This window comes from Leuciscus leuciscus (assembly GCF_965113295.1).
Source record: "Leuciscus leuciscus genome assembly, chromosome: 16".
Taxonomy (NCBI): Eukaryota; Metazoa; Chordata; class Actinopteri; order Cypriniformes; family Leuciscidae; genus Leuciscus; species Leuciscus leuciscus.
The window spans coordinates 16,419,373-16,436,495 of NC_138740.1; the positions used below are offsets into that span (position 1 = coordinate 16,419,373).

Sequence of the window (17,123 nt, forward strand, 5' to 3'; positions counted from 1 at the left end):
TTGTAATTGTTATGTTTGAATTTGGCGCAAGTGTTTCTAGGAAAGCTAAAGGGGGTCGCACACCGGACGCGCAGCTCAGCTCAGCGTCTTTTAAATTCGAACGCATTATTCTCTAGAAGTGTACACACACCAGCGGTGCCTTTCGGCGTCTGTCCGCGGCGCCCAGCAACGGCTCAGGACCGTGTTCAAAATCCTGCCGCGCAACAGAGCGCCATTTAACCGACGTTACATAGTTTTATATTAAATTTGCATGTGTCTCATATCGTAGTTAATGTATACTGACTTCACCCTGTGCTGCAAGTTTTATATTCATTTACAGAAACCAGAAAATTGCTGATATTATTGGATTTGCAGGTGGTGTACACCCCCTTAAGATGTAGCCTATGGCAACGTACACAGTGATGACGCCGTTCGCTGGGCTCTCTAGTCAGTGGAAAAACAAACAGGTTCTGAGAAGGTTCGCAAGTTGAACCAACTTTGAACCAGCACCAGTTCCGAACCAGTTCTTTTTTGGTGGAAAAGGGGTATGAGAGGGGGAACAAGACACTGCGTAATGGAGTTGACGCTATGGGAACGCTCCTCATGAGCTGGAATCTGAAGAATGAGTTACACTCCAATCTCGATTAGCAACCACAGTCAGGTGACGACAGAGTATATAAGGGCGCCTAGAAAAAAACGTCACCAGCTTTATTTGTCTGAAGTAAAACGTACAGGCATGCCGAAAGTATAGCAACATATGCATTGTCTCGTTCCCCTTCTCAGGGAACTCAGGGAGATGTTTCCTTTTGAAGTAGAACTCTACACTGCATCATGGAATTTACACTATGGGAATGAAATACTAGTATCGATACCAGTGCCAAATCAAAACGTTTAAAACGGTACCGGTGCCTGAAATGATACTTTAAAAAAGAGAGAGCCTCAAAACGATGGTGAATAAGATTAAAGAGCGTTTTTTTATTGAAAAAAATAAAACAAAAAAATCTTACAATTGGATATATTACACATTTTTTGTAAATATATAAATATAAGTAGTCTAAATACAAAACACAACAAATTCACAGTAAAACCTAAGCCACCTAACCCAAATACAATAATTTAACACTAAATAACACTACAGTACTAATAACAGCAAACTAGTCTGTTTTCTTGGTATGCTACAAACCAGCTTTAAAAATCAGCAATAATTTAAAAAAATTTTGCCTTCTCTGGGCAAATATGACACCTCTCCTGACTTATTGCATGTCCTGCACAAGGTGAGCGTTATTTTAGAATGCATCACCTTAAATGCTGTGACACGAAACTTATTGTGGAAGAAGAACACCGTCATGTTTACAACTGTGACAATGAGCATTCATCAGGATCAACTGAATGCTGGATTTTCAAAAGTACGTGAGGTTCGTGGCTCTATTGTTTCAGTAAATTTGCACAACGTTCTTGAATGAATAATTTATTAGATGTATGCCGGTCTGTTATTGTATGGACATCGACTTTACATTTTCACGCCACTGTGCCAGCCAACGCGTGAATGCAGATTTGAATTTAGAAGTTGATGATCACGCAATCTGAACATTAAGCACACCAGTGTGAACGATCGTAAGTGTCAAGGTGTTAACTAGCAATCACATGCGGTGACGATGTTTCTAACGTCCATTTCGGAGAACCAGAAGGTACTGTAGATATTTCAACCGACAGCTGAGGCATTTAAGTGGCACCAAAATGAGGCACTGAAATCTGCATTTTGATTCGGTCTGGTTACATACCGGTTACTTAGGTACCGGTTCCATATCAGTGCCCGGTTTCGGTACCCAACCCTACGAAATACCCAGTACGCCATACTGCCCAAATGCCTGCTCACAGTGCTTTGAAATCACCAGCGAAATAAGTTGTAACCAAAGATTGCCATAGAGCGCATCTAGTGATCCAGAACTACCAGTCTGAGGCAATGTCTGCAGCTCAATACCACCCATATTATTTAATTTATTTGACCCAGGGGTAGAACTGACTAGGTAGATCACAGCCTCACTGCATCTGCCAACCAAAGAGGAGGGACATTCTAGTTCCAGAGGGACAGCCTCCAACAAGGGAGCAAATGATTAAGCATCCTGTCCTGACATCCAGGAGAGGCCTCAGGAGAGAACACCATTCTCTCAACTGCCTGCTGTACCTAAGAAACATGGCAATGTTCTTCGGGGATATCTAACGAAAGTGCATAGGGATGGAGTGCCACATCCAGCTCCATCACCAATCATCACAGGTGGCGTGACTGCCCAACCTCTTCTGAGGATAGAAAAACATTGCCTCTGAAATTCTAGGGAAGCGCTCTACCTGATAACAGTCCTCCTAGAGAACTAGTTGACTTAAAGTCATTCGACTATTACCTCCCGTACCGGAGGGGCCACTGAGAGAGTGGAGCGCCATTACACTCTCATACCATTCTCTACCAAGTAGCTCTTGACGGCTGATGGTTACCTATTCCTACAGTTCTAGTGAATTACAGAGAGCGGGCCACTAGCTGCGACAGAGTCCAATTCTTTATGTCCGCACTTATCACCTCCAGGTATAGACTGGAGAGGCAACAACTGAAGGAGTGACATACAGAGGCAGAAAAGCTCATTCTTTTTCTTGTACTGCCATCCATACATGAGAACAGACTGATCAAGCCTCCAATCTAGGAGGGGGCTGGATAGCTGCCCCTTCCCAAAGGGAAGTGCCAACCTGTTACTCCAAAATTAATGTAATGTATGCTTTTCCACCCGCTTTGGATGTTATCAACCGATTGAATGGACATTATCAGTGGTTATCGGCGCATTCGTATGGGCCAGTAGGGCCCTACTGTGCCTCCTAGCAGGTGCAGTAGGTTGTTATCATCTATTCACATGTTTTTTAATACAATTTGTGAGCATATGTCATGGAATCATTGAGATCTGGTGACTGTGGAGGTTGTTGGAGGACAGTGAACTCATTATGATGTTGAAGAAAGCAGCTGGAGATGATCTGAGCTTTGTGAAATGGTGCATTATCCTGCTGGAAGTAGCCATCAGAAGATGCTCCACTGTGCTCAGAAAGGGATGGACATGGTCAGCAGCAATACTCAGGTAGGCTGTGCTGGTTAAACCATACCACGTTGGGACTAAGGGGCCCAAAGTGGGACAAGAAACCCCCCCACCACCATTCCAGCAGCAGCAGCTGAAGCGTTGATGGGCGGCAGGATGGATCCATGCTTTCATGATGTCTCCAGCAGATTCTGAGCCTACCATCTGAATGTGGAGCTGAAATGGAGACTCATCAGACCAGACAATATTTATTTTCTGCATTTTTAAGACCATTCTCTGGAAACCCTAGAGATGGTTGTGGGTGAAAATCCCAGTAATACTCAGACCAACAACCATGCCACATTCAAAGTCCCTTAAATCCCCTTTCTTCCTCATTCTGATGCTCAGGTTGAACTTCAGAAAGTCTTCTTCACCATGTCTACATGACTACATGTGTTGAGATGCTGCTATGTGATTGGCTGGTTAGATATTTGTGTTCATAAGCAGTAGCACAGCTGTATATAATAAAGTGTCCAGTGAATGTCAATACTAACACTGCTTACTGTATCCAATAGTCATGGGTCATATAAATGCTGACAAATTGGATTACAAATTTTCCATTAAGGTACAAGATATGTATCGAGTTTTTATCATATTGTTTTATGTACTGTAGGTGCACAGCAGATAGCAGAGAACTTCCCTGGAACTTCTTCAGCCACTTATGTCGTCATGATGACTGCAGATGACAGTATGTATTCCACAGCAAAATATACATTATCCTTGCAACCACGAGTCTTATTGTCTATTGCAGAGTCTTCATATGAAAATGTTTAAGTTAAATTATTTTAGGATAACATTTATATGATACAGCACTTTGAGACTTGTTTCACAGAGGTAAAGTGCTTTATAAATAAAATACATTATTATTATTATAATATGAGGCTTGTGTGTTTCTGTATTTTTTCAGGTTGTCACTATAAGAGATGACTTTTGTAGTATTCAACCACCATATCAGATCAACTCAAAGTCGCTGAGCTTGCAAGCTTGTTGTAACAGAAATAGCCGCCTTTGAGACATTATTTTAAATATGTTTAATACTGTTGGTTGGTTTGGTTGGTTGATTGATTGATTGATTACAAAATTTACATTAAAAAAACGTATCTTTTGTTTTTCCTTACTTCCTTTTTTCTTGGTAGGTCAAGACACCTGCTGTGTCTGCCGCATCCATTTTGGTGACAAGAGAAAGAATGCTACCAAAAAATGGCGTTCATGGTCACAGTGTACAGTGTGTCAGTTCTGGTCACATACTGCATGTGGTTTTAAAAGCAACATGTGCCAACACTGTCAGTGCTGAAACACCTAAAATAAATGTCTTTGTTGTTTTGTTTAAAATGTTTTTTGCATGCCTTTTGTAATCATTACACAGCATGAATTAAAGTTTCACATTATTAAGAAGCATGGTTTTAGTAATTTCTTTACATGTATGTTTGTATACATGTGAACGGGGTGGAGGTGGGATATTTTTGTTTTAGGGCGTGCTGTTTATGTTCAGATGTGTTTGCTCTGTGCAGTGCGTGATTGTTAAACTGTTAAAAAAATTACTAAAGATATTGTTGGAAAAAGAAGCATGGTTTACTGTGAATTGGGGAGTTATTTGAGTTCATGTAATGCACACTTACAGAATGTTTATTTTTTATTCTGAGAAATTCCTGGAACATAAATGTTCTCAATCTCCACCACCACAATAACGTTTTTTATTCACAGATATGATGGATATAAATGGTATAAATCGTAATACATATAAAGTCCATGTAGTCTAACAATAAATAATACATCGGTTATCACACTTGGACAGCCCCGCTGTCCAACTGCACTGACACAGGAAGACTCCCGATCCAATCCAAAGACGGTGAAAGAAATCCGACAGGTATCCCATTGGCTGCTCTTAGTGTCAATCTGAGACGTCATGCGGAAGTGGTAATTTATTAAACGTTTTGGCACGAATATCTTAAATAAACCGACATATTTACTTTTTTGCCTCACCACAGTAACTTAGTAAATGGCTGTTCGGCTCCACAATATGTTTGAAAAATAAAGTAACCATATGTTTTCACGACCCTATCCACCACAGGAAAACCGGAAGACCTAACTTACCAGCCTACACCCATGTTAATTTATAAAAGATAATATATCTAAAATAATCCATTATATTCACATTTTACTAACATCTGTCATCTAGAGGCAGTGTAATCACTAGTTCGGCTATATTTGGTCTTTGATTTATGCAATAGATATATCGTTTTGTAACCCTAAAATTGCAGCTTGGTCGGACCCCACAAGAACTACAATCATGGCGCTGACATGTTTTCACCCGCATGGCGCTGCCATAAGTATTTGTAGTTTTTACATAATATGATTATTTTGCATCAAACTTGAATTTCCAAATATATAATTAACAACTCATCGGGTGTTTAAAGGGACGCTGAACGCAACTGAGGATTCAGATCTTAAATATCTAATTGCAAAATGGGTGAAATTGTATTTAATCCATATTTGGCAGCGCCCCCAGGTGGTGGATATAACACATGAGATATTACATGACAGTTCAGGGGCCCGTTCTTCGTACGTCGCTTATTACATCCGAGATCAAATGACACATCCAAGATAATATCATCGTGCTAATCATGATCAGGCTAACTCGGTTCTTCGAACACACTTGCCGGATATTTTTAATTTAATACTGTGAAGCTGCTTTGATACAATCTGTATTGTGAAAAGCGCTATACAAATAAACTTGACTTGACTTGACTTGATTAGTATAGCTGGATTGAGTTATCTGAGATAATTGCGCGTTCATGCGCTGGGTTAAAAGGGGATATGTATCGATAGTAGAAACATTGATCAGCAACGCTGCTATTGGCTGTTCAGCGTGGCCAAAGAGCGCGCTCAGTTTTTCTCCTCAGCAGAGCAAGAACAGTCGAAGTTTATTCGGAATTTTAATGTTTAATCAAAACGCCAGGGAACACCTCAAAGTCTGCAAAAGCCAGGAGAGAGGGCTGGCAAAAAGTAGCAGACAATTTAAATCCGTAAGAAGTGGCCATGTTAGATGTTTTTTATCACTTAATAGCCTATATTTTTGTATTTTAATAGTTGCATAATTACTTTGTTCATTGTAATGTCAGAGTCACCACAGTAGAACATGGGAACAAATAAAAGTGAAGTACAAAAATATTCTACATAATGGTAATTTTTAGTTATATTATAGTCTCTTTTATAAAAGGCACTGTTAAATAAATGGTTGTCTGTTTATAAAAGCAATCAAGAAAAAGATCTTAGTAGCCTACACTGTAAAATAATTTTTGCTGCATTAAATTAAGGCTGTATAGTCATTTCAACTGTTAAATCTTGAGTAATGATGAATTGCTTTGACTTGTGAAAGTGAAAACTGATAAACTTATGTTAATGTAAAAATATTTTGCCATGAGTTTTTGATCACATTTTTCCCGAGTGTAGTTCATTGTAATGACATTGTGTTTTCCTCTTTTGTGCACTTTTACATAATACACCAACACTTGTATCTGTTCCCAAGAAAGTGGTGGCTGAAATATGTGCAGTAAGTGGACATTTTCTAACTTTCCAAAGGAAAGAAAGTATAAGACTTTGTAATGTCCATTTGTTTCCATTGCACTGGACAGTGAATAAACCCTCTCAGATAACTGTCATATGGAGGCCTACCTGCAAGTGCATAAATAACTTTACTTAATTTATACTTGTATGCTTTATGGCTGCAATATAAGTTGCAGGATTCCACACCTACAGAAAGGCCTACAGAAGAGTCTGCACAGACAGAGGAGACATAGGCGTAGTAGGAGTGCATAGCCAACTTTTCCTTTTTTTTTTTGTTGCATTAGGCATGTGTCTTATATCTCTTGTTGCAGGCACTTGACCACTGGCTTTTCTTTACAAAGAACAATTGAAATAAAACTCAAGGAACTAAGTATATTTGTCTTTTATTAAACATATAATGAAAAGTTATTTGTGTTTTTTTGGCAATGTTGTGTAATATGGCACATGCAACAATGTCACAGGCCCTGTCAGGTGTACAACCCTCAGACTTTTCAGTCACTGAAATCTTCCCTTTAGTTAGCCAAAGTTAATTTCATTGTGTGCCCTTGTCCTGGCTAAAGCTGCATTGTAACTGGTTTGGGTCAGGGAAGGGGGTCATAAAACACCTGTCTGCAGGCAGGAACATGTCATAATCACCTATGAAAAAATGCAGTTCTGTTAGGATCAGCATAAGTGTATGTAATACAGTGAGCTTGATATTTAATTGTGGAACTTTCCTTACTGCTTTCAAATAATGTGCATAAATTTGAATCTCTGAAAATTCCGCAAAAGTCATGCACAGATCCTGGCCATTTTGCTTTCACATTTGTGATATGGAAGATTTTAGTAAACTGTCTTTTTTTTATTTGATATAATATTACTAATCTGGAATAAGAATCACAGTAGTAACTGGGCTGCACATTTACATTGTGAACCCCCTTTCTGTTCACATAATCCCCTTCATTGAGGCCTTGATGGCAGTCTATGGTCTAGCAGTCTATGGTACCAATCACGTTAGTGAAGCCTGAGTGACATATACTGTAATCGGCATGGTCATGATTGTATGATCTTCATAAAAAATTATGATAGCCAAAAAAAAAAAAAATGCTTTTAAAAAAACTGCTTTACAACATTGGGTCTTAAAAACCTAAAACTGTTTTTTTAAACCTAAAAGCGCCAGGTAAACTCCGAATGACACGACAGACAGCACTTTCCATCAAGTTCTCTGCATCTCCAATAGTGTAAAGGAAAGAGCCACTCGCAAATAATCTTAGGGCAATGCAAACAGTTTGTGCTGTAGTTAAAGCCCGACTCTGACAAGTCGAAAATAAATGTGCGTTTCCAACAAATTAATAATGTAAACGACAATCTCACGAGTCACGAGAAAAAATATAAATCTCAGAAAGTGCACTATATCGCGCTGCGCTGGACTTCCCGTATCAGCTCCGCTTCTAAAGCCGCAATCTAATCCTGTTTACATGAAATAAGCCTGCTCCCGAGCAGGTTCAAGTTTGCGCACCTGTTGCTATGACAGCAAGTCCAGGATGAGCGTCGAAGAACCGAACAATCCAAGATCATGCCAAATCGTCAACAATCAAATCCAGCTAACTGAGTTAGCGACGTACGAAGAACGGGCCCCTGGTCAAGAGCTCTCTATAACAGTTGGTCCCATGGTTTTAGCCCTTTTTGTTGTTAAATTATAAGCCTTCAAATATGCACTGAGGCCAAGGTTCAAAGCTCATTCTTTCATAGAAGGAGCTCAGTAGAGTCTTCATACTGATATATGTTATTCTCCACATTAAGACCTTTTAAATTATGTATTTGGTTGAGTAAAAGCCAAAGTTTTTAATTTTTCTCATTTCATTGACAGATCCATTCAAAGGCTTACTTTGAGAGAGCATTTGCAAACCGAGTATATAGAATTAAGCGTTTTTTTTTCTTATATTTTTTGGATATATATTCCAAATTTAGTCACTTTTAGAGTTATAATATTGGTCGGAACACTAGGTCATTCATATAAGCTGGAAAGAAGGCCTGATTGGGGTTGCCACACAGTACAGTGGGTACGGAAAGTATTCAGACCCCTTTAAATATTTCACACTTTGTTTCATTCCATTTGCTAAAATCAAAGAAGTTCATTTTATATCTCATTAATGTACACTCAGCACCCCATCTTGACAGAAAAAAACCCCCAGAAATGTAGAATTTTTTGCAAATTTATTAAAAAAGAAAAGCTGTGTGCTTAGGGTCATTGTCCTGTTGAAAGGTGAACCTTCGGCCCAGTCTGAGGTCCTGAGCGCTCTGGGAGAGGTTTTCTCCCAGGATATCCCTGTACTTGGCCGCATTCATCTTTCCCTCAATTACAACCAGTTGTCCTGTCCCTGCAGCTGAAAAACACCCCCACAGCATGATGCTCCCACCACCATGTTTCACTGTAGGGATTGTATTGGACAGGTGATGAGCAGTGCCTGGTTTTCTCCACACATACCGCTTAGAATTAACACCCAAAAGTTCAATCTTGGTCTCATCAGACCAGAGAATCTTATTAATGACAGTCTGGGAGTCCTTCATGGTTTTTTTGGCAAACTCTATGCAGGCTTTCATATGTCTTGCACTGAGGAGAGGCTTCTGTCGGGCCACTCTGCCATAAAGCCCCGACTGGTGGATGGTTGCAGTGATAGTTGACTTTGTGTAACTTTCTCCCATCTCCCAACTGCATCTCTGGAGCTCAGCCACAGTGATCTTTGGGTTCTTCTTTATCTCTCTCACCAAGGATCCTCTCCCATGATGGCTCAGTTTGGCTGGACGGCCAGGTCTAGGAAGAGTTCTGGTCGTCCTAAACTTCTTCCATTTGAGGATTAAGGAGGCCACAAATTTTCATTTGCTCTGACATGCACTGTTAGCTGTAAGGTCTTATATAGACAGGTGTGTGCCTTTCCTAATCAAGTCCAATCAGTTTAATTAAACACAGCTGGACTCCAAAGAAGGAGCAGAACCATCTCAAGGAGGATCAGAAGAAATGGACAGCATGTGAGTTAACTATGAGTGTCACTGCAAAGGGTCTGACAACTTATGACCATGTAATATTTTAGTTATTCTTTTTTAATAAATTTAAAGTTTTTTTTCTGTCAAGATGGGGTGCTGAGTGTATAATGAGAAATACATGCAAAATGAAACAGTGAAAAATTTAAAGGGGTCTGAACTCTACTACTCTACTACTGAACTCTCTACAGAACTACTTTCTGTACTCACTGTATATGGGTCAGAATCAAGGTTAGATTACAAGTTATAAATTACGCTAACACAAAAGGGGGAAAAATAGTTCACTCACTTTATTTCATTAAGCTTTGATTTCTGAAATTAAATATTTGCCTGTGCATAATCAAATAATGCCCAGCTGGGGTTTTTATGCAATGCATCAGCTGAAGTCTGGTTTGATTAAAAGTTTAAGTAAAGTAGGGTTTAATGAACTATTAGGTCTATTAAGATCTACTCCATATTCTTGTTTTTATAGTAATTATTTGATGAGCACAATACAGTTTTTCCAATGTCCCTGTAGATTAGTGTGTATCAAGATTTCAAGTCGCTATTGTGACATTAAAACCAGGCCAAAATATTGACGTCCTTTATTGGATATCATTTGTCACAACCTGGGTCCTATGTTATGACAGAACAGACACGGACACCAAAGCCAATTGTAATGAAATTATTAAAACCATAATAACAAATCTAACAAACCTTGGAGTGTGAATAGTCAGTAAAATATTAAATATACTCTGCCACATATTTGCGGAAATAAACATAAAAATGACATTACAATGCCTACAATACTCCCAATACCACTGTCTGGCTGTGCAGAGAAACAGAACAATTCATGGGTCCACCTACATGGACCTTTTATTGCCATTACAATATGAACAATTTATTTTTAGCCTCTGTGAGGCACTTTGTATTACTTATTTAGTATGAATAAAATTTTATTTGATTTGATAACAATGAACAGCGATAGAGGATCAATTACATCTGAAATGTATATCTAGATAGGCACTGAAGAAAAGAAAAAAGGAAACCACAGTCAGCCTAATTGCTGTCATCATCATCATCATCATCATTGTCATTTTCATTGTCTTCATCACAATCACTAGCACCAACATCGTCATTATACACCAGTGTCTGTGTACTTAATGTCTGGAGGTCCTGAGACAGGCAGGAGTTGTCTGTGGTGATGTAACCACAAGTTGAGGGAACAATGTCTGGTACATGCTGATTAAACTTCACAGTGGTTTCATGTAGCTTTCTTTCCAGCTCTCTGAGACGTTGGATGAGAGCAGCTTTTGCACCAGGCTGCTCTGTGTCATCGATGGCAGAGCACAGAAAGGCGTGCTGCTGATGGAGGTGATCAGTTACATTTCTCATTTCCTGGTAAACCAGAAGTTTTTCCTCAGCTGCCCGTGTCTTCATATGCAAGGCATCAATCCCTCGTCTTTTCAGACTCCTTGGGACTTCATCTTCTTCAATCTGGAAAGGGCAAGACAATAACAATCACAACTTAAAGGAGAACTCCGGTCAATTTTAACATTGAGCTAATTTTTTTGTACATTTGGAGTGCTGTCAATACAGAGAACATAATAAAAATTATGTTTATTCAGCCAGCGCTCATACCTGTATTTACATCCTGTTTTCGGTCGAAGTCCATAGTAATCAATTGTCGAGTTCACGCGCGTGATTTAGTACCTATGATCACGCGCGTGAACTTGACAATCGATTACTGTGGACTTCGACCGAAAACAGGATGTAAATACAGGTATGAGCGCTGGCTGAAATAACATCATTTTTATTCATATCTTTCACATCTACTGCAGTCAGATTCACCCGCGTTAACTCTGAAGGAATCACTCACATTGGCTGGGCACTTGTAATGACACATCAAGGATGTTAAGAGACTAAAAGCAGGTTTAAAACTTGCCCTATTGAAGTCAACAGGGTGCAAATTTTAAAAAGAGGATAACACGGTGTAGGCAACACCGATTTTTGTCGTTGTTCTCTGTATTGACAGCACTCCAAATGTACAAACAAATGAGCTCAATGTTAAAATTGACCAGAGTTCTCCTTTAACAACCCAGAGAATTATGCCATATTACCAAGTGATCTCTAAAATTATTTAGATGGTTTCTATATGCAATATGGTTCCTGGGTGGTTTATGGTTACGTAACTATACTCACAGCTTCATCAAGACAGAAGTAGACGGGCCAAGAGGGATCACATGCTTCCTCAAAATGCATCGTTGCAGGGAAGATGCTCCTCTGTGGTGGCCATTGTATGCTGTTGTATTCTTTGATTGCTTGTTTTAGTCTTCTATTGGAGTTGGCCACCTGTTTGGACAGTCTTATGGCAATGCCCTGCCCATCTGAAGCAAAGTCAGAAAACAGAAAACACAGTTAGTCTTTTTGTTATTTATTATGGTTATTGGTAAACATTAAAGGAACTTTAATTTGGGCAAATGTGCTCCTTTTCCACCTCCCCTCGAGTTAAACAATTGAGTTTTACCTTTCCCCTGTTTGTCCAGACGTTCTCTGAGTCTGGAGACCCCATTTGTGGCTTTAGCTTAGCATGAATCATTGAATCGGATTAGATTCATGCTAAGTTAAAGCCACAAATGGGGTCTCCAGACTCAGAGAATGGCTGGATGAACAGGGGAAAGGTAAAACTCAATTGTTTAACTCGAGGGGAGGTGGAAAAGAAGCACATTTGCCCAAATGTTTGTGTGTCACTTTAACAGAACCAGAAGTGCTAAACATTGTCTCTCTAATAGTATCTACATTCATAAAACTGTTCAGCTTGTCCACATCACTTTACCTGGATATTTTCTTTTCAGTTGGAGGAGTACTGCTCTCTCTCTGGATTCAGTTCCAGCTCTGCAGATCAGCTGGGATCTGAGCTCCTGGTCAACATCTTTAAGAGTACACTGGAAGTTCAAATCTGATTCTTTCCATCTGGTCTCAATGCGGTGTTTCTTCTCCATGTTAAGCAGGGAGTTCTCAGTTCTACAAAGGTAGTACATGAATATTATCAAAACACCATTTACACATTCTATCAAAGATCAGCAACATATGGAGACGGGTAACTTACTCTGTTTCATCCCCCATGTATGCCTCACAAGTCCTATTACAAAAATTGTGTATTACAAAAAGAATATCAGAAAATTTGGTGGTTGCCAACCATAAAGAGTTACTAAGCTAGACCTTACCAAATATTGCAGATGACATAATTGTGAAATTCATAACATCATTGGCCCAGTTCCGACCTGGTATTAACATGAACAGTGGACAGCTTTAAATACAGGTCTAAACATAATCAGTGTGTACCGCAATGTGGTTGGATCTGGCCAAACCACACACAGAAGTTGTCCAGGTCACACGTAACAGCATTCTAACAGCATATGACAGAGGATTCAATTCAGAAATGTTGACGTTGTCCATGTGCTTTTTAAAGGCGTGGTGCTAACAATATAGCAGTGGCAGGCCGCCACAGTTGAGTCACTGTAGGGGAAACACTGGAATGCATTTAAATACCAGGTCAGACACACTTAGGGCTGACCACTTTGTATCAGTGAGAGCACATGTTAATACTGGGTCTGAACAGGGTCACTGCAACAGTTTCCTACACCAATGTGCCTTGTTATTACATATCAGTAGACAAGACACTGAATTCTTACTTGAGATTGTAGAACTTTATCAACTCCTTAATGTAGTCCCTTTTCCATTTAGAGACAGTGTCTGGAGATCAGATGAAAATGTTACAGCTATATTTATTTTTCTTTTATTTTGTCAGGTATTTTTTTGGGTAATTACTGTAGTTACATTTGCTTAAAACAATGGTTAAAACATTCACTTCAGTTGCTTACGTATTGGTTTTGGTTTCTGTTGGGACAGCTCTATCTCTCTTTTCTTCCATCTCTCAATGTGTTGCTCAGAGATCAACACTAAAAAAAAAACAAATAAAAACAAACAAACAAAACAACCGACTGATCAATTCTACATAATACCACTATGTGCAAAATGGTTGTAAATTAAATGGAAAATTATATGATCGTAAATCTTAATCAACACAATTTTTTACTGCTTCTGCTTCTTGTGTGCAATTTACCTGGTGCCTCTCTGATGACAGATGAAATGTCTTCTTCAGCTAGAGTTGATAGTTTCTCTGCTTTGTCCAGTTTTTGCAGGAGGTTCAACGCTGCAAAGAAATACTTGAATTTACATTTACATTTATTCATTTAGCTGACGCTTTTTATCCAAAGCGACTTACAATTGCTATATATGTCAGAGGTCGCACGCCTCTGGAGCAACTAGGGGTTAAGTGTCTTGCTCAGGGACACATTGGTGTCTCACAGTGGATTCGAACCCGGGTCTCTCACACCAAAGGCATGTGTCTTATCCACTGCGCCACTACCACCCCGGTGATTAATTTACTTGCGTAGTACAATTTGTTCAAGCTAAACTCCAGAAAATATAAAATGTGTAAAATTTAAACCAACAAGCACAGTGCGTTAAACTACTAGCACTGATTTATGACATCGCCATACAATGGTAAACTAACCAAGGTCAGTAGATTTTCTCCGTCCATAGTGCAGAAGTGCATCAGTCAGCAGGTCAAGCCGGTGAGATGGAGTCATCTCCTTTGTGACCCTGGCGAATCTTCGGAGGAAAGACCTCAGTCTCTCCATTCCTTCCCCATCAGTAAGCCCAAACCCACTAAGCCGTCTGGTGCTGTACTTGATCTGTGATTAAAGCAAAGTCGTAAAATATCACATAGATTGACACAACCTCTCACATTGTCCACAACAGCATGGCTGTGAAACAAGTTTAGAAAACGTCAGGAAAATGTTAGATTCAAGATTACTTTCAGGCCTTTCTACTTTATTTAAGCAGTGCAGTGGACAGGAGAATGGAAGCTAAACAAGGAGGGAATGAAGTGATCCACAGATCCTGACAACTGTTTAAATCCAATGGTATTACCTGGCAGGGCAGTTTGTGTCCATAAATGTGAAAAGCCGGCACAGCCAAGGAGATGTTGGGAGGTATACCCTCACCTGATTTCTGTTTGAACACAGTATGGCAGAGCTTTTATTTGTGATTTTAAGATCTTTTAGAAAATATTGAAACTTTACACAGAAGTTTAAAAAAGAACTCACGTTCAAATGTGAGGCAACAACACAGGCAATATCATAGACCACCCGCAAGTGTATGTTCTTCTTTGTGCATCTTTGAAGAAGCTCATCAATGACATACAGGGGATAAGCTAACCTATAACAACACAAAACATGGGAATTCTGATACACTATGCTGAGCTCATTTAGTAGTATGTTGTAATATCGCCCATATACATATCACAGGTTAATACACTTCTATTCTACTATTCAGTATGTCATAGACTTGCCGTTCTCCTTGGCTCATGTTTACAAACATCAGTGGGATTTCATGACGACAGGAGGCTCCAAACACTCCTGTAACATCAAGCTTTTTCTCTTTTTTTTGTGATCTCAGCATGTTGCCAGCCTTGAAGTTACTGCAGTCCTGGGATAAGGAAAAATGCAGATGGTTATGGGAAGACTTAGGTGTTTTTCTATTAGTTTAAGTTTGTGATAAAGTACTCTACAACTGTGACTAACCTCGTGAGGCTTGGAATTATCAGGATTCCTGTACATTATTTTCAGCAACAAAAATGCGGGTCCCATGTAAGGGCTCAACTAGGCTTGTCCCTGAGCTTTGTTTCCTCACAAGGCCAAAGTTGGCATCCAGAGTTTCTATCATATCTCCATCCACCTAGGAAACAATAACTTGAGTAATTCTGGTTTTGTATCTGGTGCAACAAAAAAGATAAAAGATGCACAAGTTCCCTCATTCATACTCATACCAGGCTGGTGAACATATACTGTTACCGTTATATCAAAATGTAACACTTCACATTGATTCAATTTGATCATTTCATGGGAACTGCAATCAAGTAATCTAACATGAACTAAGCTAGGAGTAGAACTCACCTTTGGACATGCTGGGCACGTGGTCCCATCATCAAATTGAGGGCAAATATCCACCAAACTCCTTTGTCGGAAGTGGAGATGCCTAAAGTGGGATATGGATTCTCCCACCAGGGCTCTGTAGAGTGCGTTAACCTATGGTATTAACCGCGTCAGCAAAAATGTTACTGAAACATCATGAACATTAAAAGCCAAAGTAATACTTTGCATGGTTCATTACCAAATTATAAATATAATTATAAATATATTTCTTATAAAAAATGAAAAATCAGCAATCTTCTTTCATACAACTGTAAGATCCTAGATGTTTTCGTAATGATTTACTCTTCGTTGTGATATATCATGATCTGAAATGTTGGCGTCACAGATGGGACTTCAAAATTACCTCTGCAATCTGACTCACCTCTGTAAGAGCGCAGAGTGTTGCAAAAACCCTCAACAGAAACCTGACACTCCAGTGACAGACAAACAAATAGTTCCAGTAAAGGAATGGAGAAGGCAGTTTGAGGCTTTTCAGCTGTTGCTGGCCAGAGCCCATACCGCAGAAGAGTGCAGGCTTCAGGTTCACACTCGCACATATCTATAGGGATGGTGCAGAGACGTCCTGCAAAAAAAATACATAAAAAACATAACCAAGGAATACAATAAAATAGTCTATTGATAATGATAGACAATCTTATTGATAGACGGCAGCATGGCAGTGGCCATTTGCACTCATTGGCCAGGGACAGCTGTGGCTACACAAGTAGCTTACCATCACCAAGTATAAATGAGTGAAAGAATAATGGATTCAATGTAGAGCTCTTTGAGTGTCTTGAAAAGCGCTATATAAATCTAATCCACAATCATTACTATAATGTATATTAACACAGACACTGTGTCACCAGTAACCTGATATGTTATTACTGGAAAATTGCACATCAGAAGTGTGAGAAATTCCTACGAGAACGTCATTGCTCAACATTTCATCAGCCTCTCTTTTCTTTTGTCAAGGAAATTAAACACATGACTTTTAACATTATAAAATGACAAACCTGTGTTGACAATGACTTTTATATCTTTCCTGTACACAGCATGGTTTTCATGGCCCTCGGGTAAATACAGGAATAGCCCCTGGTAGGATGGTTCATAAGAAGAATTCTGAAAGAAAGATAACTTTAACTAATAGTTTTGGAAATGAGTAATTCAAGACAACACAAATTGTAGTATTGTGCTAAAACAAGATTTACAAATATTTTGCTGAAAACTCCTGAGGAAGAGCTTGACACCAGTGAACCAACATGGAGAGAAGTCCAGGACATTGTACAAAAAGCCCGTTCAGCGTCTGCCCCAGGACCAAGCGGTATACCTTATAAAGTATACAAGAGATGCCCGATGCTCCTCCGCAGGTTATGGAAACTGTTGCGAAGGATATGGACAAAAGGTATCATTCCAGCATCCTGGA

At 39.4% G+C, this 17,123-nt stretch overlaps 3 protein-coding genes across 3 annotated transcripts in view; 1 reads left to right on the top strand and 2 right to left on the bottom strand.

Annotated features, from left to right (window-relative positions):
• Positions 1-17,123, top strand: part of LOC309477421 (multidrug and toxin extrusion protein 1-like) — a 244,440-nt gene that overhangs the window by 58,193 nt on the left and 169,124 nt on the right. The gene's annotated exons all lie outside the window — the stretch shown is intronic.
• On the bottom strand, positions 9,810-12,929 carry LOC309477439 (uncharacterized protein). Its single transcript, XM_082140706.1, has 4 exons — positions 12,769-12,929; positions 12,496-12,683; positions 11,862-12,046; positions 9,810-11,156 (listed from the first exon to the last, which is right to left on the bottom strand). Exons 1-4 carry the CDS (start codon positions 12,783-12,785, stop codon positions 10,719-10,721), a joined length of 828 nt encoding a protein of 275 aa, XP_081996832.1. The 5' UTR covers positions 12,786-12,929; the 3' UTR covers positions 9,810-10,718.
• LOC309477581 (uncharacterized protein) lies at positions 13,222-15,346 on the bottom strand (the record flags this gene model as incomplete). The annotated part of the gene is made up of 8 exons (XM_082140856.1): positions 13,222-13,415; positions 13,544-13,621; positions 13,786-13,875; positions 14,239-14,419; positions 14,658-14,738; positions 14,834-14,945; positions 15,079-15,215; positions 15,311-15,346. 8 exons carry the CDS (start codon positions 15,344-15,346, stop codon positions 13,351-13,353), a joined length of 780 nt encoding a protein of 259 aa, XP_081996982.1. The 3' UTR covers positions 13,222-13,350.

Bases quoted from the DNA above. Each gene is read 5' to 3' on its own strand.
- LOC309477439 (XM_082140706.1), bottom strand. The intron at 12,047-12,495 runs GTAAAGTGATGT...ACTTTGCTTCAG, and splicing joins ACTGAAAAGAAAATATCCAG to ATGGGCAGGGCATTGCCATA. The intron at 11,157-11,861 runs GTGAGTATAGTT...TGCCCTTTCCAG, and splicing joins ACTTCTGTCTTGATGAAGCT to ATTGAAGAAGATGAAGTCCC.